The sequence below is a fragment of the Schistocerca nitens genome, chromosome 1 (assembly GCF_023898315.1).
Source record: "Schistocerca nitens isolate TAMUIC-IGC-003100 chromosome 1, iqSchNite1.1, whole genome shotgun sequence".
Lineage (NCBI taxonomy): Eukaryota > Metazoa > Arthropoda > Insecta > Orthoptera > Acrididae > Schistocerca > Schistocerca nitens.
The window spans coordinates 571,432,829-571,457,866 of NC_064614.1; the positions used below are offsets into that span (position 1 = coordinate 571,432,829).

General features: G+C 41.3%; 1 protein-coding gene across 1 annotated transcript in view; it reads left to right on the plus strand.

The window, feature by feature from the left end:
* Window positions 1-25,038, plus strand: part of LOC126260577 (cilia- and flagella-associated protein 43) — a 299,972-nt gene that overhangs the window by 180,361 nt on the left and 94,573 nt on the right. The window contains exon 13 of the mRNA XM_049957946.1: window positions 23,658-23,889. Within this exon, the coding sequence (XP_049813903.1) occupies window positions 23,658-23,889 (232 nt within the window). The remainder of the gene's footprint in view (window positions 1-23,657; window positions 23,890-25,038) is intronic.

Sequence of the window (25,038 nt, forward strand, 5' to 3'; positions counted from 1 at the left end):
GTTGGCAGCTTTGCAAAGCATGCTCGGACGGGACATAACTAGAATTCCGCGAGTTTTCCATGTAACATAAACTTGTACAGCAGACCAGTACACTGGAAAAGTGTGGATACGGTAGTTTTCAAATTCACAATTAGCACAAGAGACTGGTAGGTGGATCTTAGTATTCAAGTAATTGTGGTCTCAGGTCAGTTGGACACAAGCGGGACTGTAGTATAATGCGAGAGTTGCTTCCCACACAAGATATATCATCCGTAGAGGTGCCTGGAGACAGGATGAAATATTGGTTAATATTTGCAGAAAAAGATCAGTGTGTATTAGATGGGGACTTAGTTGATGACCTAGACCAGGGGCGGGCAGGAATTCTGCACGTGTGCGGTGCACATGCACGTGTGCAGTTAACAGGTGTTCTGCGTGCACACAGGGGCAAGCTGGCCACCCGCTTCTCACCCCTCTCCACCATACCGTCTCTCCGCTTCTTCCTCTGTAATGCGTTTTGATTCCTGGCCTGCTTTATTAAATGAAGGAATAAGGTTAGTAGGAGTGCTTGACAGAAATCATGGTTTGAAAGAGTACCTATTACCTATGATACATTTTATTTAATTATCACAGGTGGAGTTTACAATACATTTAATGTCTGGAACAAAATTTCTACATACAGACAAACGCCAACAGTTACGTAAATTTTCATTACTGATGTTTGCTCTTAACCGAGACTTATTAATTTCCATAACAGAAAAAAATCTCTCACAAAAGTATGTCAAGCCCAACATTGACTATCTTCATGGCTTCACGATGGAGACGCGGAAACTCTTGCTGTGGAAAGTCGTGATAAAAATCTATTACACGTCTTGCCAAAAGGAACTTGTCTCTCAGACGAGAATTACACTGTAGATCTATTAACTCCATTTACAAACTGAGATGAATATCATCTACAGAAACCAGATTCTCTCTAGAACTATTCAAAACCTTGGGATAAGTAAGATATATCCCCAAATCACTTGAGAAATTCCTCTTTTATTGCACTAAGAACGGCAACTTACTGAAATTTATTATAATGGCATTCAATATTAAACTTCCGCTCAACAGCGACAATACTGTCACATATTATACATTTCCAATTTTCACGTTTTTCCACAGAGAACAAATGATTCTCCCATTCCTTTTTAAAAGATAGCAAATCTCCAATTCTCCATTTCCTTGATTCACTCTGCATTTTCCGGTTATTGAAATACAACGTTCACTACGTAGTGGTCGCTTCGCTTCAACGTCCGCAGCTTAGCCTGGTTCTACACTGCCGCAACCTGCAGGCTGTTGGCACTGTCCCGTTCGACGATTGCACGCGAGCAGCACATGTGCAGCGCTGTGTGCTCATGAGCCGCATGCAGCGTTTGCCCGCCCCTGACCTAGACTATTTTGGATGACATTATGCAGCGAGCTGACATATACTTGGGTGGCCTGTGCATTGTATAAAAGTACCTGCAGGGTCTTCATCACCATAAGCATGGTGGTTACGTTGTTAAGTTCCTGATGGACCAAAGAGAGATCATGCTGAATCGAATTACGTGTTGCTTCATACTGATGGGCTAATTCAGTTGCAGTTTCACGCACTTGGTGGGTGGTTGCCAATAGGTTATCTTCTATGTGTGTGAGGTGAATGTCCTGATGTATTATAGCCTCATGGTTGTCTTCTGCCACGTGTATGGCAATATCCCAATGATCCACATACGATTGATTGGGTGTGCCAAAAACTGTTTTCAAGATTGTACTGCCAGCATTACACCATGCCCCCGTAGTGCGGCACAAGGGTACGACGTCGGATATGCTACGCAGCTGGCCCTTACTATGCATAATTACTCGCCTTAGATCATGCAATGTGCGGATAGCATCTTTCTGATCGGCACGTGCTAATAACCTCTCGTAGGTTAACAACCTGTTCACCACATCTTGAAATGCGAATTCTTCCTCTTTAAGTGCATATAGATCCAAGTTGGTAGAAATTACTACCTGGTGTGGAGTATACAATAGGTTCTTTAACCGTTCAAACATAACTCCTGAATTGGACAGGTGATTCTGAAATGGCAGAAGGCTGACAACAATGGCCATAAGGGTGAGCACCAAGTAATATATTATTGTGTTAACACACTGGAAGACAGGAATACGTTAACACACTAATAGCGGCATTGTGGTGGCAGGTGGTACAACAGGCTGCAGGCAGTCAGACTTGAGTACCTATAAGTACAAATTAATTTTGTCAGCTCTGGCTAGTGGCTCTTTTGCAAAAGGGGAGTTTTGCATTAGCTGAAGAAGCAGTAAGTAAAAACCTGAAATTGTAGTGACAGATGAAAAGTCGATGGTGAACTCAACTGTCAAATGCACACTATGTCACGGGGTGATCGGAACTGGCAACTCCAGGGGATTGTAGGGGTATAAATTAGTAACAACGGGGTAGTTGGGGGAAGAGAGGGAGGGTGGTATGGTCGTGCTGACAGAAGGCTTACACATCCATTTGATCAGCAAGAGCGCAAAAGGGCAGGGTTGCAGTAATCAATGGCTGTATTCAGTACGCAGGCGGAATTCACAGTATGTAGGAGTTTTGTAAGTTATTTGCTGAATTGGAAACTTAAGTACTCGATGTTGGGGATTAGGAAGAAAAGGAATTTTACCAATGGGAAGAATCATGTTGCATTTAATGCAGGGTTTGTTCTTGGTATATTCATGTACAGTCGTCCGTGTTTGCAACCCCAGGGCTGCCCCACATACTGGCCAGTTATGCTGAGAGGCCCACCTGCGGCGAACTGGGAAGGTGTTCACGTTAAAGAGTAGGGAATGGAGCATAATTGGGAACAGGCTCACTTGCTTGGATAACTAGTCGAAACGCAGATTTTTCGCAACGGTAATACCTCAGAAAGTAGTTAATGGGCCACTGCAATCAAGGGAGGAGTGATACCTCTATGAAATGGCTGGAAAAGCATGTCTAATACACAGGGTTATATTAGTTCTCGTGGTCCTGCTGGAAGTCATAGCCAAGGTACCCTTCCCTGACAGAAGAAAGAAGAAAAACAGAATAGGAACGTTGTCCCGGCAGTAGGGTAAGAGAAGAATGGAGGGAAGAATACTATCTGCAGTGACTAATACGGCAGTAGGGTGTACCATCTACAGGGACTTCCACAGCAGAATCGGTCACCTACCGCCAGCCTAGCAGGAGAGTAAGGAACCGAATCAACGAAATTTGGCCTCTACTAAACTGGGTTTACCATGGTTCAAAACAGGTCTTAGTTAACTGGTAGGGAACCGACTATGCAGCTAGAGGAGCAGGAGGCTGAACGTGGTGACAACAGAAAAATTCCGACTGTAGAAGCCGTATTGGAATAGGAAAGGTTTCCTTCCCCTTCCCTCTGGCGAGGAGGCAATGACATGTACATGAAAGAGATAGGTGGGCGTTATACATAAAACATATTCAAGTAAATGCAGTATCTTCAATAGTGCAGAAATGCTAGGTTGTTACCCGGATCCTCCTATATAGTAGGTTTTAGTCAACAGCGACAAGTATCTTCACGGTAATTCAGAAGGGTCTCAGAAATAGAAACATATGCATGTAGACAGAGGGAAGCATAGCTTGGTACTCTAACGAGAAGTGAGAAATGAAATAGAAGATTCAGAGAGTTGGAATCGAAGAAGAAAAGATGACAGACCCCAAAGACAGGAAAACCCCCCTCTCCCCTACCCAGGTTCCCCCACTGTTCCAGTACTTCACTGTGGTGCAGGAGGGAGAAGTGTGTTCGGCATTCCCTGCAGAATGGATTTGCCACAGCTTCACCTCCCCAACCCCCAAAAATTAACCCAAACACTCCCTATTAACTGATCAATGAAGGGTAAGCAATTAGCATTCTGCAAGACAAAGTAATGAATATAGAATGTAAGTTCCAAATAACACAGGAGCTTCATATCAGCATTGAAAAAAATATTATGAGATGAAGGACAAGGGCCCAAGAACAGGTGGATAGCCTAAGGGCATGACACTGATTGAGCCTCTTAGTTCAATGGCAAAATAGCCTGAGAGTAGGCTGGTGCAGGAAGAACACTGCTAGACTATAGTTTTCGTATAGAGAGACAAGAGCCACTGACGCATAGATGAAAGGGAATGGTAGGCGATCGATTTGATGTTGTTGTTGTGGTCTTCAGTCCTGAGACTGGTTTGATGCAGCTCTCCATGCTACTCTATCCTGTGCAAGCTTCTTCATCTCCCAGTACCTACTGCAACCTACATCCTTCTGAATCTGCTTAGTGTATTCATCTCTTGGTCTCCCTCTACGATTTTTACCCTCCACGCTGCCCTCCAATGCTAAATTTGTGATCCCTTGATGCCTCAAAACATGTCCTACCAACCGATCCCTTCTTCTAGTCAAGTTGTGCCACAAACTTCTCTTCTCCCCAATCCTATTCAATACCTCCTCATTAGTTACGTGATCTACCCACCTTATCTTCAGCATTCTTCTGTAGCACCACATTTCGAAAGCTTCTATTCTCTTCTTGTCCAAACTGGTTATCGTCCATGTTTCACTTCCATACATGGCTACACTCCATACAAATACTTTCAGAAACGACTTCCTGACACTTAAATCTATACTCGATGTTAACAAATTTCTCTTCTTCAGAAACGATTTCCTTGCCATTGCCAGTCTACACTTTATATCCTCTCTACTTCGACCATCATCAGTTATTTTACTCCCTAAATAGCAAAACTCCTTTACTACTTTAAGTGTCTCATTTCCTAATCTAATCCCCTCAGCATCACCCGATTTAATTTGACTAATTTCCATGTTCTTAGCTTAGTTAGGTTTTAGTAGTTCTAAGTTCTTTTGTTGATGTTCATCTTATATCCTCCTTTCAAGACACTGTCCATTCCGTTCAACTGCTCTTCCAAGTCCTTTGCTGTCTCTGACAGAATTACAATGTCATCGGCGAACCTCAAAGTTTTTACTTCTTCTCCATGAATTTTAATACCTACTCCGAATTTTTCTTTTGTTTCCTTTACTGCTTGCTCAATATACAGATTGAATAACATCGGGGAGAGGCTACAACCCTGTCTCACTCCTTTCCCAACCACTGCTTCCCTTTCATGCCCCTCGACTCTTATAACTGCCATCTGGTTTCTGTACAAATTGTAAATAGCCTTTTGCTCCCTGTATTTTACCCCTGCCACCTTCAGAATTTGAAAGAGAGTATTCCAGTTAACGTTGTCAAAAGCTTTCTCTAAGTCTACAAATGCTAGAAACGTAGGTTTGCCTTTTCTTAATCTTTCTTCTAAGATAAGTCGTAAGGTTAGTATTGCCTCACGTGTTCCAACATTTCTACGGAATCCAAACTGATCTTCCCCGAGGTCCGCTTCTACCAGTTTTTCCATTCGTCTGTAAAGAATTCGCGTTAGTATTTTGCAGCTGTGACTTATTAAACTGATAGTTCGGTAATTTTCACATCTGTCAACACCTGCTTTCTTTGGGATTGGAATTATTATATTCTTCTTGAAGTCTGTGGGTATTTCGCCTGTCTCATACATGTTCACCAGATGGTAGAGTTTTGTCATGACTGGTTCTCCCAAGGCCATCAGTAGTTCTAATGGAATGTTGTCTACTCCCGGGGCCTTGTTTTGACTCAGGTCTTTCAGTGCTCTGTCAAACTCTTCACGCAATATCTTATGTCCCATTTCATCTTCATCTACATTCTCTTCCATTTCCATAAAATTGTCCTCAAGTACATCGCCCTTGTATAAACCCTCTATATACTCCTTCCACCTTTTTGCCTTCCCTTCTTTGCTTAGAACTGGGTTCCCATCTGAGCTCTTGATATTGATGCAAGTGGTTCTCTTTTCTCCAAAGCTCTCTTTAATTTTCCTGTAGGCAGTATCTATCTTACCCCTAGTGAGACAAGCCTCTACATCCTTACATTTGTCCTCTAGCCATCCCTGCTTAGCCATTTTGCACTTCCTGTCGATCTCATTTTTGAGACGTTTGTATTCCTTTTTGCCTGCTTATTTACTGCATTTTTATACTTTCTCCTTTCATCAATTAAATTCAATATTTCTTCTGTTACCCAAGGATTTCTATTCGCCCTCGTCTTTTTACCTATTTGATCCTCTGCTGCCTTCACTACTTCATCCCTCAGAGCTACCCATTCTTCTTCTACTGTATTTCTTTCCCCCATTCCTGTCAATTGTTCCCTTATGCTCTTCCTGAAACTCTCTACAACCTCTGGTTTTTTCAGTTTATCCAGGTCCCATCTCCTTAAATTCCCACCTTTTTGCAGTTTCTTCATTTTTAATCTGCAGTTCATCACCAATAGATTGTGGTCAGAATCCACATCTGCCCCTGGAAATGTCTTACAATTTGAAACCTGGTTCCTAAATCTCTGTCTTACCATTATATAATCTATCTGATATCTTTTAGTATCTCCAGGATTCTTCCAGGTATACAACCTTCTTTTATGATTCTTGAACCAAGTGTTAGCTATGATTAAGTTATGCTCTGTGCAAAATTCTACAAGGCGGCTTCCTCTTTCATTTCTTCCCCCCAATCCATATTCACCTACTATGTTTCCTTCTCTCCCTTTTCCTACTGACGAATTCCAGTCACCCATGACTATTAAATTTTCGTCTCCCTTCACTACCTGAATAATTTCTTTTATCTCGTCATACATTTCATCAATTTCTTCGTCATCTGCAGAGCTAGTTGGCATATAAACTTGTACTACTGTAGTAGGCATGGGCTTTGTGTCTATCTTGGCCACAATAATGCGGTCACTATGCTGTTTGTAGTAGCTAACCCGCACTCCTATTTTTTTATTCATTATTAAACCTACTCCTGCATTACCCCTATTTGATTTTGTATTTATAACCCTGTAATCACCTGACCAAAAGTCTTGTTCCTCCTGCCACCGAACTTCACTAATTCCCACTATATCTAACTTTAACCTATCCATTTCCCTTTTTAAATTTTCTAACCTACCTGCCCGATTAAGGGATCTGACATTCCACGCTCCGATCCGTAGAATGCCAGTTTTCTTTCTCCTGATAACGACGTCCTCTTGAGTAGTCCCCGCCCGGAGATCCGAATGGGGGACTATTTTACCTCCGGAATATTTTACCCAAGAGAACACCATCATCATTTAATCTTACAGTAAAGCTGCATGTCCTCGGGAAAATTTACAGTTGTAGTTTCCCCTGGCTTTCAGCCGTTCGCAGTACCAGCACAGCAAGGCCGTTTTGGTTAATGTTACAAGGCCAGATCAGTCAATCATCCAGACTGTTATTTATGAAACCGAAAATTGAATGAATATATCGATCAGCTGGGCACTCTGCAGGCGCTAACTGCAACCTGCAAGGTACACAGCCCTGGAGGAGGGAGGCAGAAAGTAATTGTTGAGGTGGGGAGGAGCAACTCAAATCAACGGCAGGAACCGGGTGGAAAGCATGGGTAAAATTCCTAAAATCCCCGAAGTAACAGGGTGAACTATGAAAAATAGGGGTGCGAACTACCACAATAAAATATAATAAACTACTATAGTGTAGTAGTACAATCTTCAACAAGATTGCGCATTACCACGCTTGGGCAATGATGTGATGTCATGGGCGCTAATCATCCACAAACAAATGTTTAATTCAGCAGGAGCTTCCATCTTGGAACATCATGGATGTGTTTGTTTGAATAAACAAACGGGTGACTCTCACTTCCTAAATGCATGGTGGTGCACTGTACCCAAAAGGTAGCAGTGTCGATTTTCGTGCTCACTCATAACAACTTTGCCTCATCAATCACTTTTTTACTTACTTTGTAAGAAGTATGGTGAATAATAACAAAACCTAAATTCGTCTGGGTGGACTCTTAAATGGACAACATGCACATGGGGCGCTAACTACTATTCATCTTATACTTGGGTGAAACTTAATCACATTTCTCCTACCGCAAAATCTATCTCACTTACCATTCTACAGCGAGAGGGTAGCATACTTCTTCTCAACTTCAGGGCTGCATTCAACTCATCTCTAATGGGTATTTCATGTAACTGGGATGCTTCACTCACTTCTAAAAATTCCAGTCTGGCTCTGGGCATGAACATGGTGCATAATAGGATTCCGGAATTGCTAACTCATAAAGTCGGATAACACGACTGTAGGGGGAGTCTTAACAAAATGGGAGGATTGGTTTAGTGCAATATATCTAAAATTTAGGGCTGTGGTGGGCCTTTACATACTGGGGTTAACAATATAAAATACAAGTTCATATTATACAACACAAATGGCATCAATTATAAAAACACATGCATGAAATAACATATGGAAAATAGCAAGGGCATTGCTGTGCAGCAAGAAGATGATGAAATGCTTAAACGCAACATAAAACCATAAGGAGAGAGAGAAAAAAAGAAAAATACAAGTTATTGGTACCAATTATTAACTGGCTATCAACAGACAATGCCTAGCTGGTCGGACATCACTCAATACTGCTAAGCATACAAAAGGCACATACTACAGAGTGGTGAAACAATTTATCAGACTCTGTACTGGGAATAGAGGTAGCGTTATGAAGCTGGCTGGAGGCAGTAACAGACAGAGGCGACAGAAACAGGTTTCAAAGCAGTTCTGAGGTCACAGCGCAGTGCATGCGGGTGGGGCACTGAGATAGCGGGACAGCTGTAAGGCATGTGTAACACTGAGCTAGCCAAGAGCAGTGCGTCTTGAGTGAGCAACACCTTGAGCATTGTAACTAACCAGTGGTAGATGTAGTCCATAAAAATTAGTAAGATTAAAATGAATTTAATGTCTGTAGTGAATAGTATTGATCAATGAAATGACAAATTAGGGTTGAATAGGCTGTTATGGGCACAGAATGGTGAAGCCATTTATGAATGTGGAAAAAGAGTAGTTAGTTGGTTATTAAGGACGCAAGACTAGACAGAGGGTGGAAGGGTGGTATTATGCTTTGGAGGAGGTTCAGAACCGCAAAGTGCCACCAAACTAAAAGTTGCTGTACTGGAAGACACCACTGAAAGGGTGCGCTTCATTATTGAGGTGTAGGAGGTTCAGAACCGCAAAGTGCCACCAAACTAAAAGTTGCTCTACTGGAAGACACCACTGTAAGGGTGCGCTTCATTATTGAGGTGTGTTTCTCTTCACGATCCATCAGCTGGAGGTCCCTTGCTTCTAAACTTCCCTCGGAGGTATAGTCAGATTAGCGGACATGAGAGTGAGAAACTTAGGCGGCTTGAAAGAAAACAGGGAAATAAATGGTTCTAAAACAACAGTAGACTTAGCACATCTGCAAAGCAGTGGAACAGTGGAGTATTAGTTGCAAAAAGTAGATGAGAATTCAAAGTATCACTATCTATTGAACAAGAAAAGACAAATAGAATGGACACTGCAAGGAGGGGCTCCACATTCTAGGTTTGACAACAAAATGAATCATTCAATGACATAGGATTGTAAAAAGTAACACTGGAGAAAAATTTTTGTAAAGTAAACTTGATGCATTCTTTCGAAAGGCAAAACAAAATCATTGTCAGTAAAGGAGATACAAAAGTGAAATACAGTATAATACAAAAATTCTGCAACAAAGCTGAATATAAGGCAAATAGCTTAATATCATGAAATAGGAAATACTTATGCAGTAGTTGGAAGAGGGTACCTTTAAACACTTAATACTCTCCATGCATGCGGACATGTTAGGGGCTTAGGAATGCAAGTAAATTTACGAGGTGAAGTTACTCGGTCGGTGAGGCCGAAGGACAGAAGAAATTACATTTAAAGTAGGTATTGCATAAACAATGTGGTGACTTTCTGTGTTAAAGTGCTATGCATTGATAGTGAAGACAGTTTTAGTATGTGTATTAAACTTTTAACAGCGGCAGGCAGCAGCAAGTATAGCGCACTGAGAGTGGGGAAGGAAGAAGAAGTAGGGGGGAGGTGGGCACTCAGGCAGCGACAGTTGGGTAGTGGGACAGTGTGGGTTGGTGGAGGGGCGGGGAGGTACCATAGTGTCAGATGAGTATCTCCAGCCTTCTACATGATGGCCACTGCACGTATGGCTCCCTGGTTGACAACACAGCTGACTTTGACAGGCGGAGGGCACATGTTCACAGTTGTGCACTATCAGTGTTCAAACGGGGAAATTACATAATGCAATCACTCCTTCATACAATATTCTTATTTAGTATTAACTGTATTGGTACTGAACATAGAGGTGCTGTCCGATCACTAGGTGGGTCATAATACAGAAATAACGTAAATAAAAATAACATAAGTAAAATTCAACTCAAAACTAGTGGTTAGAACTAGGCCAGTACTGCAGAACAGGCTGGGCAGGGAAAACATTGAAATCTCTTTCAGAGTGAGTTTCTAGGGTGACACTTCAGTTATTATAGTATGGGAGCACAAAATACAAATTGTAGAGGTACAAAAAAATAATAAGGTGGTTGCCTGAATCTTGTTACTTTCTCCTTTGGTTTTTCAAACTAGGAATCTCTTAGGCACAAAATAGCATCTCCTTTTCTAGGCCCTAGATCTGAGAGCAAAAGGATGCTTCAACCTGAGCCCGTATCTGGGGCAAGCTGGGGATGGGGGAACTTTCCATTTTCTCTGCTTCACAGGAGGAGCAGGGCCTGCAGAAGGTCCGGTGCTTTTCTCAAAAGGTGGTGGGAGGGGCATAATTCCTGTATAGGGTTTTAAACTTTCAAAATGGACAATCACCTTATGGTCAGGCAGTTGTAGTTCCGCATTAACAGGGGAAGTAAGCTGAATAATTGGATGTGGTCCATCATACAGGGGGGTAAGTTTCTTCACTCTTCCTTTCTTTACACTACGTTTTTTCAGTAAAAACAAATCACCAGGTTTGTGTGTGTGTGTGTGGTGTGTGTGGGGGGGGGGGGGGGAGGGGATGGCATTTTTTATTTCTACTTTCTGTTTGCTTCCTGGTTGCCTTGTTGAGGTTGTTCCCTTGTAACTTCTTCCAAATGGCCTTAAGGCGGCGGGCTAGCCCCTTAACAGCTGTGCGATCAATTCCCAGAGGTAATTTATCAATCTCAAAGGGAGATTCCATAGGGCAGCCAAACACTATCTCGTAAGGGGTATGTTCAGTGGCTTCACGGAAACAGCTATTGTACACACTTGCCACGTATGGAATGTATCTTTGCCAGTCACTGTGGGTTGAGTTAACGTAATAGGAAAGCATTCATTCACAGTGCCTGGGGGTGAAAAGGGGTGGTTCTCCATTTTTTAAGTATCAGCAATTTGCAAACTTTGATGATAAATAAGACGGGCATAAAGTTGGTTCATTGGTTGGTTATAATGGCGTCACCCAAAAGGAAGGACAAGATGATCTACAAAAGCTCATGCTACGGTTTCAGCTGATATGTCAGTGATGGGTACCAAAATAAGGTATCGGGAAAAGTGATCAATAATAGATAGAATATATTTACTTCCTTGCGTACTTACTGGAAGTGGCCCGATCACATCTAAAGTGATGAACTGGAAAGGTTTTGATGCCTTGAGATTGTAAGGGAATTTTGATTCATGGGCGTGGTGCTCTTTGGGCACATGGTAGGCAATTTTTTATATACTTAGCAACATCTCACCATCTGTTGTGCCACCAACATTTCATGGAAATGTGGGCGTTTGTGGCTCTTTGTCCACTGTGGCAAGCTTGGATGCTGTTATGGCACTGGGCAATAATTCTTGATTGCAAATCCTTTGGTATTACTATATGTTTAACCAGGGGGGGGGGGGGGGGGGGGTCGTACGATATAGAATTCCATCCTCTGTAACAAAATCCAGATGGGAGTGATACTGACAACAATTAGGATCATTTTCCTGGGAGTCTTTTAATTCATCAATTAGTACATTGCCTGTTTGAGCTACTCTCACCTTTCTACTAAGTGCGTCAGTATTCTGATGCAATCTTCCAGCTTCGTGTTGCACTTCGTAATTATATTCACTCAGTTTCAGGGCCCAGCGTGTGAGACAGCTGCTAGGGTCTTTTAAATTTAATAGCAATTGCAGTGCTGCATGATCTGTTCCTATTGTAAAGGTAGCATCTAAAGTAGTTAACTCCGAACATTAGTGCCAGTAATTCTTTCTGTGTCGTATTGTAGTTAATTTCCACCTGGTTCAGTTGACGGGATGTGTAACCAATTGGTCTTTCCTTGCAGTAAATAATTTGACTCAGAACAGCTCCTACGGCGAAGTTGGATGTATCACATGAGAGAAAGAATGGCTTTTCGAAATCGGGATAGATCAACAAGGGGGAACTGGCTGGAACACCTCTGAGATGCTGCATGGCAGATTCGCCCTCGGTGGTCCATTGATTGTGTACATATTTTTTCAACAGATGGGTAAGGGGTTTAGCTATTGTGGCATAGTCCTTTACAACACACCTAAAATAATCGCTGAGTCCCAGAAAGCTTTGCAATTCTTTTACATTCTTAAGGGAAGGGAAGGTTCTAACTGCTTTAATTAGACTGGGGTTGGGTTTCACTCCACCACCATTAATAATGTGCCCAAGGTGCTGCACTTGAGTCTCAGCAAAGAAACACTTTTCTATTTTTAAGCTTAAATTAGCACTTCTTAGTCTAGACAAAACATTTCTTAACCAGGTAGCATGCTCATCTATGGTTTTGAAAAAGCAATGATATCATCTAGGTAGACTAGGCACATTGTGGGTTTCAATACTCTAAGTAATAGGTTGGCAAATCTTTGGAAAGTGGCTGGCACATTGCGCAATCCAAATTGCATTCTCAGAAATTCATATAGACAGGAGGGAACTAGAAACGCTGTTTTTGGCCTGTCCTGTGGTGCAATCGGTATTTGGTGGTACCCACTTTTTATGTCAAGGGCAGTGAAGTATTTACAATTTCCTAACCTGTCTAGTGTCTCGTCAGTATGGGGGAGAGGGTAAATATCTGGAGTGGTTACCTTATTTACTGCTCTCATATGGACACAAGGACGGTAGGTCTTCTCCTCATTGATTGACTTCTTGTGGACCACAATGATTGGGAATGACTAGGGACTGGCGGAGGGTTGTATTATCCCTGCCTCTAGCTGTTGTTGGATAGTTTCTTCCACAACGGACTGTAGGTGATATGGAATTCTATACACTTTCTGTGCAATGGGCCTTGCATTTCCAGTGGGAATTTCATGGTAAACAAGGTCAGTAGCTGGCAGATAACACCTTTCCTCGAATAATGAGGACTGTTCTTCCAAGACGGAGTACAGTTTATATTGGTCAGCCACAGGCAGATGAGCTAACTTATCCTTAAATTTGTCTTTGAGCACAGGAGCAATATGACATAAGTTATGTCCCGGGAGCCGGTGTTTTTCATTAGATTTTGGCTTCTCTTGTACAGGGTAGTCTTTTTCAATCTCAAGCTATAATGGTGCTGCTAGGAATCTCTACCTCCTTTGTTCCAAAATTGTCCAAACAGATGGGAACATAAAATTTCTTCCCCTGCATTTCTGCCGTTGTTAAACCGCCTTTAACATGGACTTGTAATCTGTCGAGGACATCGTTTTGATGGAGAGGATCCACCATTGCATTTGTTCTTGGCAGTTTGCGGGATTTGACCCCAAGCCAGAGAATGCGTCCCGTGCCACCACTGTTTCTAACAGAGGTAGTGGTAAGTAATGCCAATGTTTGCGTGGAAGGAACCTGTGGAAGTGGCCGCATTTCACAAATTCCTTGCAATGGATTGACATGGGAGCCGCCAAAATGGTGGATTTCCTCACCGAGATGGACAGTTTGCGTTATGTAATCAACTACACTCTGGTAGTGATGAAGGAAATCACTCCCCAGGATGACATCGAAATCCCGCCTTCGTTTCTGAATTACGTCCATGTCGAAAGGGTAGTAGCTGGCTCCAATTTTCACCTCAACTTGACAATACCCAGCGGGTATGATTATCTCATCACTCAGACAATTAATGTGGTGAAGGGGTGGTTTTGACACTTGTCTATCCCCATGCCCTATGAATAACACGCTCGGTTGTGCTCCCATGTCAATAAGTACTCTTACCTTCTTTCCTCTAATTTTACCCTGGAGGAGGATACTCGCTGCCTCATTTATGACACCGTGGTGGACTGGATGCGCAAATTTTACAGGGGGCATGGTCTGGCGGCATGACTTGCCCCTTGTCCATATCCTGGCTGTTTTTGGGGTTGGGTTTGATTGTTGGTGAATTGTTCCCTCTGCTGGTTATACGAGGGGCACCTGTTCCCCGAGTTCTGCAGGCAGTTTTTAGTCATGTGCCCTATGATTCCACACTGAGAGCAATAAGGTGCACGGCACTGCGTGGCAGCATGGCCTGCTTTTGGCAATGTTGGCATGCCTGCTTGTATTTGAAAATTCAATGCGGCTGTTTGTCCGGGCACGCCGAACTAGCAACAAAATGTGTTACCTTCTCTTGCATCAGTGCAAGTTGTTTGGGCATCATGCAACGAGGCAGGTGATGCTATTTTGACCTCCCCTCCCATGTACGGGTCAATTCCATGTATAAATACATCAATTGAGCGGGCTTCTGCTTGCTCGATTAACACTTCGTTACGTGCGGGATCGGAACCCGGTATGTAAGTGCGGCAAGCCACAGTGTGGATTCGGTCAGCAAATGCTTCTACGTCCTCTTCTTGCTTCTGGCGGAGGGTGGATAACTTATCCCTGTAATAGCAGGCCTCTCGTCGGTCTGAATACTTTTCTTTCAACCCAGCTTATATTGTGGCGAAAGAGGTAGTGGCCATAAGGGTGTGCACTGATTCAGTATAGGTACGGGTGTCACCTGAAAATTTAAGGCGAAGTACATTCACCAGAAAATCATCAGGCCAAGCTCAAGCATGGCCTACATCTTGGACAGTTTGTAAAAAGGAGTTTATCTGTTCATTGAGTTTCCTGGAAAATGTCAGGTAAAGTTAACTGCAGGGAAACTGTTAGCCAAGGAGGCAAGGTACGGCTGGGGTATTATGCTACTGGATGTGCCTGCAGCTGTCATTTGCGGAGTAGCAGTGTGTGTTTCTGGCACACTTAAACTGGCAGACTGGGTTTGAGACAACTTTTGGCACTCTTCCATTAATTCTATTTTCCGTAGTAGAAATTTGTCAATTTCTGCTTGGAGGGCAGCTATTGGGTCTGGTTTTCCCGTAGGTGGGGAGTTATCTTTGCTAGTGGCAGTACTATGGGTTTGAGGCATGGTTACAATGTTAAGGCACCTAGTGCTTGCTGAAGACTTTCACAATCAGAGCACAAAAAGAAATGAAAGGGCCCATATTGGACAGGATGACAGCGTAGCTGGCAGCATGAAGGCGGCGGTGTAGAAAAATGAAGCGACGAACTTACAGAAGCTGGAGCAGTGGTGCGTTGGGCAAAGGCGGCTGGAGATGGAGGCGGTGTCGATGGCCAGGCACCGTGTCTCAGCTAGCCGGCCGGAACATGTGTCTGTACCACTGCGAGGTGCCAAAGAGAGCTCCCTGCAGCGTAGCGTGGCGCCTGTGGCGGCAGTAATGCGGCAACTGGTGGTGACGTGTGGCAAGGTGCCCGGTCATGCGGCCTTGCGTTTGTTGCAGCAGATGCTTGGAAAAAGGTGCTGATACGGTGGAAAGTTGCATGGTGATGCCATGAATGCATGCACTTATTATCACGCAGCACATCTGGCACATCAAGTGCGAAGTATTGGTGGCAGCTTCGATAGGTACGGCTAGTTAACTTCAAATGAGACAGGCCTAACGAAGAGCCATCCCACTTCTGACACCAGTTGTTAATGTGTTGGGATTGGCCAGGTAAGGAAAGCAGTAGGCACCTGTTGAGGTAAAGAATAAAGCATAGTTTAAACTGTATGAAGTTTTAATGCCGTAAAGAAGGGCAGGCCTAGAGAAGCTGCTGAGACTGAATGGGCAGCTGCCCAATAGAGCAGATGAGGAGGGCGTCTGACCGGTTTGGAAGCTGCCAGCAGAAGAGCTCGAACGGTGTGTCCGCTTCCGACAGCCAGCTGCGGTTCCATCCCCACTTGAACACCTCCATGCCTCCCTATTGGTTGGTCAGATCATAAGACGCATAGTTTGGTAGCATTACCTTGTCAGCAGCATGTGAGTTTAGCTGCTGACTGTTCAACACGTGAGTTTCATGGTGGTTCTATCTGGTTCTGGGCAACGTGACTGAGACGATGCAACTTACTGCCAGGCAGAAGGCATTGACGAACATCGAGTGAAAAAATAAAAATCAAATTTTATACTAAAAAATCCATTCATTATCGGCCCTCACTATACATCAAATAACTTTTCAAAGAATTGGATTTTAGTTGTTTCTTTAATCTCCTTTGGGAATTTATTGTAGGTTTATTACTTTTAGAAAATATTATTTTGTGTTTCTCATTTGTTTTCTCTTGGTACATTTAAGTTAAGTCTGGCACTTGTTCCATGATAATAAATGCTGATGTTCCTGCTCATGTGCATAACATTTTGGTAAACGTGTTCACATGGTGCAGATAGAATCTCCAGCTCCTTAATCGTACTCTTACAGGCAGCTCGGTTACTATGTTTAGTTGCTTTTCCAATGGTCATTTTCTGTGATTTGATGACTGTGTCCATGCTCTATGTATTTGACTGCCAAAAAATTATTCCACGCCTAAACTGGAGTGTGTATCAGAAAGTACTAAATGCAATGCATTGGCTGTTGCGCACTGAGGACAGGGCACAAAGGGCATACCATGCTGGTGACATTTCCTCTGCTAGTGTATTTGTGTGTTCATTTCCATTTAGCTGACAGTCAATATTAATCCCTAAAAAATTAGTGTTAGTTATATAACCTATGAAATTTTCATCAACATTTAATTTTACCGAATTATCTTCTACCTTAAGCAGTAACTCATGCTGATTGTTTTCTTTATGTTCCATGTAAGTATATTGTATGCAGAACAATTATAAACATCATATAGGATTTCATTTGCTTTCAGTACTAGGCATTCTGTTGTTTTATTTCTTATTAAAATGCCATTGCCATTAGCAAAAAGAATTTTTTCCCATGCCTAACATTGTTTGAAAGGTCACTGATGTGTTTAAAACATAGCATTGGTCCTAAGATACTGCCCTGAGGGAATCCTATGTTAATGTATTTGGGAGCTGTTAAAAATTTTGTTTTATTTTATACCTGTGCTATCTCTTCCCTTTGCATCTTGCTTTTCAGGTGTGATCAGAACTAGAAATTGACAGTTCATCTTAATCCTAATGGTTTCAGTTTTTTAGTTGTATGTTATAATCAACAGTATCAAATACAGATCTAAATTAATTATACAAAATTAACCTTTATTTGTGAACAAGGTAAATAACTTTCAGATATTTGATATAGCACTGAATGCAATGTATCTTCAAGTTCTATTTACAAATGTTCAGTGTGGCTACCTTTTGTGATTTGACAAACATTCCATCTCTAAATCAATTTGCTCCCAAATCCTAAGCAGTAAGTCTTGAAGTGTTGCATCATCTATTTGTGTTATCCATTGTTGCAGCTCATCAATGTTTCCTGGAAGTCGAGGAACAAACACTTTAAATTGCCACTCTCATTGACTTACCCAGACTGTGAATGTAAGATGGCTGAACTTGTTCAATTGCTAGATCACAGACTGATGACTGACATTGACCTGCTGTCCTATGTGATACACAGCAAGTTTCAGTGAAACAATTGTGCCAATAATAACAGTTTGTCTTTGAAGAGGTGGTGGCTTTTGATATTTATTCCTAAATTGTCTCTGAGCTATAGTAGCATATATTCATGAAACCATAAACACCACTAAGCATGTTCTGTACTGTTATACAACTCCATGATGAATGTAGGAATAACTAATTCACACATGCCACCTAGCAGGAACGTCAGGAACTAACAATGTTAGACAGGAATAAAATGTGAAGATATACTGCATTCAGTGCTGTATCAAACATTTCTGTAAGTTACCGGTATTTACCCTTTTCCCAAGTAAAGTTTACTCTTGTACAGCTAATTTATAAACATCCTGTACCTTCAATAGATCTGAAAATGTATGTGAAACACATGCAGCCTTGTCTAGTGCATTAACACATTTGTAAACTCTACTTGCCCTGATTCTGTAGTTCTACTACTCCAGAAGCTGAACTGTCCTTCAGTGAGGAGCTATATTTGTTTAAGTAATTAATTGGTCTGTTTTAGTGTAGATTCTTTTCTCTTTTATAATAATGACAGCAAAGAAATGAGGCTGTAGTTTTCTACTTCTTCTGTTTCACCTTTCTTAAGTAGAGGCAAAACTTTTACCTGTTTCAGATACGCTGGGAAGTTACCTGAGCTGAACACACTTCACTTCATGGGGCTGTACACTTTCTGTGCATTCTTTAAGTACACGGACTGGCTCTGCACCTATGCCTCCTGACTTCTTGCTTTTAAAATTTTGTTTGTCTTTTCCTGGTTTCACACTGTCTGATGGGTAACATCATCATTGTACTTGCACTATAATTTTTTACTGGGATAACATTGCATATTTGAAGTTTCTGTTGTAAATTCTCTACTACCTTGAAAAATATTCATTCAAAAATTTTGCTAGTTTCTGTGAATCACTTACCAACCTACTGCTTCCTTCTATGTGTTAGTTATTGTGATTCTGTTTTTCCTGTGTATTGTTTTACAACCTTCCAGACAGCTTTGTTTATATTTTCAACAGTTAGTTTTTTTAATGATTTGCTGACCCTTTTGTGGCAAGCAACACTTTACTGTAAATCTGTAAATATTTTTGTATTATTCATAGCAGTTGAGGAACTCTGGCTCACTGTGGGTTTTTCTTGTGGAACTTTAGCATTTCATGGTCTGAGAAGATTTTCTTATAGCTGTTTTTATTCGCTTGTTTTATTGGTCATTGCTGTTGGTGGAAACTGTTTCAGAAAAGACTGCTATGACTGCAGTTTTACAGTATTTTGTATCAACATTGTTTGGCTATACACTTCAACCCAGCCTTGGTCTAATAATACTGCTGGAAAATGTTGAATTTTGAGTTTACAAAGAGGTCTTTTGTAGGTATGCAGGGTGGTGGGCTTATCCAATACAGCTTTTACTTTTATTATCTGGCAAAACTGAAGTGTTCAAGATCTGTTACTGGTTACAATGCAGGTCCTCTGTCTAATTTGTGAAAACATGATCACTTACTGGTGCTGTGGCTTTTGTTAACCTCATTGCACTGTGAACAAACAGTGATGTGCCAAACCTGTGAATAATGTCTATGATACTCCCACTGGTTTCATCTACAATGCTTTTGTTTATATTTATGTCCCAACATCTGATTATCTTCCTCTTGAGGATTGGCAGCGGGGCATAACTGATGTTCAAACTGGCCTTATATGTGATCTACTTAGGGCATATTTGAGTATCTTGCTGGCCACAGAAGTGCCTCAATTTCACATAGACAGTTCGTAGAGACACATGCCATGTGTGGACAAGCATTACTTCTTGATAGATGGTACAATTGTAGTGTCACTTGAAAGCTAACACTTTAGGACACATGTTGTCATTTTATCCGGAACATGCTCCAGTGACTGGCAGGTCTGTGTGGTACTATTGACTGGGACAGTGTTAGTTGCAGAGGGTGGCCAGATGCCCTTCCTGTCGCCACCCCGAACCCCGCGGGATGCGATTAGTGTACCTCAGCTGTCTGCGTCTAGTGTAAGCCATGGAATAGTGCAAACGTGTTCAGATGTCTGTGTGTCATGTAACTGAGGTGCAATGTGGGGACCAACCTGGTATTCACCTAGCAAGATGTGGAAAACTGCCTAAAAACCACATCCAGGCTGGCCGGCATACTGGCCCTCATCGTTAATCTGCCGGGCAGATTCGACCCAGGGCCGCCGCCACGCCTACCAGAGTCCAGGAAGCAGTGCATTAGCGCTCTTGGCTACCTTGACAGGTCTTAGGACACATGATGTCTGTGATACACCACTGTGCCATCAGAGTTTCCTAAATCAATACTACTTATGACCTGAAGTTGTACCTAATGTTTCACCACAACATCAAGCCAGAGTAACACCACCAGGCCTCTCCAAAACTTTGGGAGACTGGGACCTTTCCCTAGGTTGCTGCCATATTCCCCACAATGGCCATCCATGGTAGTGGAAAACTGTAATTCTTCAATGAACACAATGTGATGCCAGTCATCAACAGTCCGTGCCTCCTGGTCATAGCATCACTGCATTGTAGTGTTGGGAAGGGCATAAAACAGAATTACTTTAGTGCCTAAACAAGTCTGTATTTACAGTGAGAATGAAGTGACATGTAGGAGATATAAATATAAAAAAATCTTGCACACTTTGCTTTCTTTCATTCTGTTATGTCATACAGGATTGTATTCTAGGGTAACTCATTACACTGAGCAAAAGTTTTTAGGGTGCGAAAGCATTTGATAAGAATCATTAATGGTGTAAATTCAAGAACATCATGTAGAAACCTGTTCAAGGAACCTTGTATTCTAACTACTGCTTCTCAGTATACTTATTCCGTAATGAAATTTTTTGCAAGTAATGTACCTCTATTTCCAACCAATAACTCAATACATAGTATCAATACAAGGAATAAGAACAATCTACATAAAGACCAAAACTCACTTACCTTGGTCCAAAACGGGGTCCAATATTCAGGAACACACATTTTCAATAAATTGCCAGCAGCCATTAAAAACTTGGTTTCAGATAAAGAATGGTTTAAACAGACTTTGAAAGACTTTTTGATAGGTAACTCCTTTTACTCTATAGATGAATAACTTAACAGAGACTGATAAGCCAGCTTAAGTAAAAATATCTGTTAGATTTCAGTTTTGACAGCACTTGGTCACAACAGTCAAGATTAGGTATTTTGTGTATGATAAATTTATTTAATAGTGCATAACAATGTTTCATTCTGACAGCATGTTAATTCTGTAAATATTAGCTGTTCCAGTTTACCACATTGTATTCACCTATTTCTACAATCTCCTGACAAAAGATTAGGGTAGTAACTATAATATTCAAATGTTTTATGTTTTTATGTTATACTTTCTCACATGTTGCACACCCATGAAAATCATTTTGTTTTTTTGGATCTGTGGAACGGAAACTGGGACAATAATTCCCTACTACAGTTGCTGCTTGTATCCAACCAGGGCTGTGGGATGACAAAGAATGTTGCCGGGCATCCATTAATCTTCTTAAATAGTAAGTGCAAGGCACAGATATCATGGGGTTACAATTTGCTTGGTGCACAATACAGAATCCTCTCTTGTGATAGTCCGATGAAGTTAATTGATCCTTGACAATGAGTATGCTCCCATGGAGCCCAACATCAGGCCATTGCCACTTGTAAATACCCAAAAAATCTAGATATTGCATGAACTGACCAGCTGGACAAATGGGAACCAACAATGAGGCCACAAACTATAGTCAGATGCTGATATGAGTATGGAGGAAGATGTAACATCTGACACTGTTCATGCCCCTTATATACCTTACCAAGTCTGGTAACAACACTAATTATGAACAATACAAATGCACTTTTGGTGGCTATTCTACCTGTCAGAAAGAACTGCAGCTCTAATCATTTACATGCCTCCTGTTGGTGTATATGGTGTTAAGAAGTTACATTGACATCCAACCATGTCTTCTGGATTTCACTTTTTTTGTCAGAAAATTTGTTTCAAGTGACATGCTGTTGCTGGGCCATGACTCCTACCACATGATGAAAATAAAATTCAAAAATTATTTAAAAGATGAAGTGAACAGAAATTAGTCCATAAATGTCAACAAATATGGATGAAGAGCAATAGAGAAACATGTTGTTAATTATCAGGTATAAAGTAGCTGAACAGAGAAGGCAATAGTATTGCATTTTTAGGTCCAGAGTCACACAGTTAAGTTTGTTGACATGCACTTCATTTGATTTTAAGAGACCATTCATATGATATGTATTTTCATTTTAAATAGTTCTGTGACAGCACAGTGACAAAACTTTGCCATAGTTGCATTTTTTCATTTTTTAATACGTGGAATAGTTGTGCCCATAACTACTAAGGATGTCATTACGTGTTGCTTTCTCCACTCATAAATCAATAGAAAGTGCAGGTTGGAATATTAACAGTAAGAAAAGGGGAGTTTGCTACTCACAGTAAAGATGGCACATTGGGATACAGACAGGCACAACAAAAATATATTTACATACTGAGCTTTTGGGCAAAGCCTTCTTCAGAAAAGGAAAACATGCATACATTCACACAAGCAGGCACACCTCAGGCTCCCACGACCACTGTCCCAAGCTACTCTGGTGTGACTGCAATGTTGCAGTCAATGAAAGCAGCAGCCTGGAATGGGGTAGGGAAGAGGTGTGGTTAGTAGGGTACAGGTGCAAGGGTGTGGTGGGAGAGGGGTGAGAGAGAGAGAAGAGCACAATGTATCAGAGCATGCTGGGCCTAGAAGACCACAGGACAAGGCTTCCAGTTGCAGCATCAGGAGGTGGGGAAACAGGAGCAGAAAAAGAGAGGAGCAGAGAGGTGAAGAGACTGATGTATGCATTGGCAGAAGGTGGCATACAGTGAGGGTGAGGGAAAATGAATTGGATCGAGGTGAGAGGACTGAGGGGACAGAAACTGTTGGGTGGAGGGTGTGAGACTTAAGGGTATCATAGACTGGGGGCTGGATTATTTTTGGGGCAGAGAACATGTTGTAAGGATAACTCTGATTTGTGCAGTTCAGAAAAACTGCTGGTGGAGGGGATGATCCAGATGGACCAGATTGTGATGCAGCCATTGAAATCAAGCATGTTATTTTTAGTTGCATGTTGGACCTCAGGGTGGTCTGCTTCACTCTTGGTCACAGTTTGGCAGTGGCCATACATCCTGATGGACAGCTGGTTGAAATAAAATGGTTATGGTTATTTCAAACTAAAATATCACATTCAGGAATAAAAACTGCGTGAAGATTTGAAGTATTCAGTGAATTGTAATAATTTTCAAATCAATGAAAATAATAAGTTTTTGAAAATATAATGGAATTTGGTATATAAAAAATCTACTCACCAAGTTGTGGCAGAGAAAACATTTATAAAGGTATTGAAATATGAAAGCTTTGGGAGCCAGTGGCTCCTTCTTGCAGAAGGGTTGAAAGTGGTGGCAGACAGGTGCAGATAAAGGAATGGTGAGATATGGAAAATACGGAGAGTTTGGAGACATGCTGGGTGATTTCTACAAACACTCCCCATTTCCTAAATCTCAACATTCCTTTTTCTTCACCCCTCTTCATTACCCTTCAACTATTCTACCAGAAGAATGAGCCACTGACTCTGAAAGTTTGCAAATTTCAGTATCTTCATAAGTGTTTTGTCCTGCCGCTGCTTGGTGAGTAGATAATAATTTTTCACTCACATCAGAGAATATGAGTTCAAAATAAACAGAAATATTAGTTAGGGTTATAACGTCATCATTTGATAATGATCTAATATTATATAATTGTGTTATATCGTACAAATTAAAAATTAAAGAATTCGTTTTCTTATTACTGTTTCAGTTAGGCCTTCTAGGCAGCTACTGAGAAAATTACCATGTTCAATGACATAGAACTGATACACATTTAATACACTAACTCAATACCATTCATTCTTCAGAAAGAGACCCAAGATGCAACAGAAAGCACAGTTGTCTGTTGTTCTCCTGAATGAGCTGTCACAAAATTCTTTAACAGCTGATAAACCGTCGTTCTTGCCACCTGAATATGTAGATTTCCTTAAAGGATTGGACAACTTAGATAATCACTCACATGCACCAGCCAACATTGATGAGGATACATGGAATACACTGTGTCGAGTGAGGCGCACAAAAATTGAATGTGAGCTAAAGGTGAGTACTATATTGCCAACATATTTTGAGTCAGCTCTTAAAATTATATCTGTGATTCTCCAGACTGACATTCTGTATGGTTCTCGTTCAGTAACTGAGGTCATCCAGACAATACTGACTATTTTATTGTGTTCTTTTCTTATGTTAGTATTTCTATGGGATCAGTTTCCCTTATTGTGAGAAATGACATGGTTACAGGACTTTTCTTGTTGCAGTGTTACAAGTGATATGAACTTACTATAGTACATATCATACAGTTTCCCTTACATGTGTCTAATGAAAATGAAAGAAATGTAAATAGGAACAATGGAAAAGTTTTTTGGATGTTTTGCAATGACTGTTGAAAATTTGATATTTTCACCCTTGTGGGAATAAGTAGTTTTGCTTAGGTTGGAACCATGAACACTCATGATAAATTAAATTATATATAAAAGAATTCCAATTTGACTACATAGTATTGAAGAAAACATCTTGCTAATTATGATATTGCAGTGCCTGTGTTATTCTGATGATGATGCAATGTGGCAACCACAACCATTCTGAGACACTTCAGAAGAATTTGGAATTGCGAATAATGACTACCATCATCTGTAGAATGGAATGATGGCAATGAAAATTTGTGTCGGACTGAGACTCAAACTTGGATTTCCCGCTTATTGCAAAAGGTTGTCTTACCATTTGTCTATCTGTGCACAGCTCACGGCCAGACCCAAGATTCCATGGTTTACAACATATGGAAATTGTGGTCTGGCCGTGAGTCATGCACGGATAGCAAAATAGTAAGGCGACCACTCTCGATAATTGGTAAATCTGGGTTCAAGTCCTGATCCAGCAAAAATTTTCATTGTTGTCATTCCATTCTACATCTGATGGTAGTCATTATTCGCAATTGTGGATTCATCTAATGTGTCTTGCTAGTTAGGTTGTAGTCAAGATAGACACAAAGCCCAAGTCTACCACTGTGGTGCAAGTGTATATGCCAACAAGCTCCACAGATGATGAAGAGGTTGAAGAAATGTATGATGAGATAAAAGAAATTATTCAAATAGAGAAGGGGGATGAAAATTTAATAGTCATGGGGGACTGGAATTCAACAGTAGGAAAAGGAAGAGAAGGAAAAGTAGAGGTGAATATGGAAAGGGGGTAAGG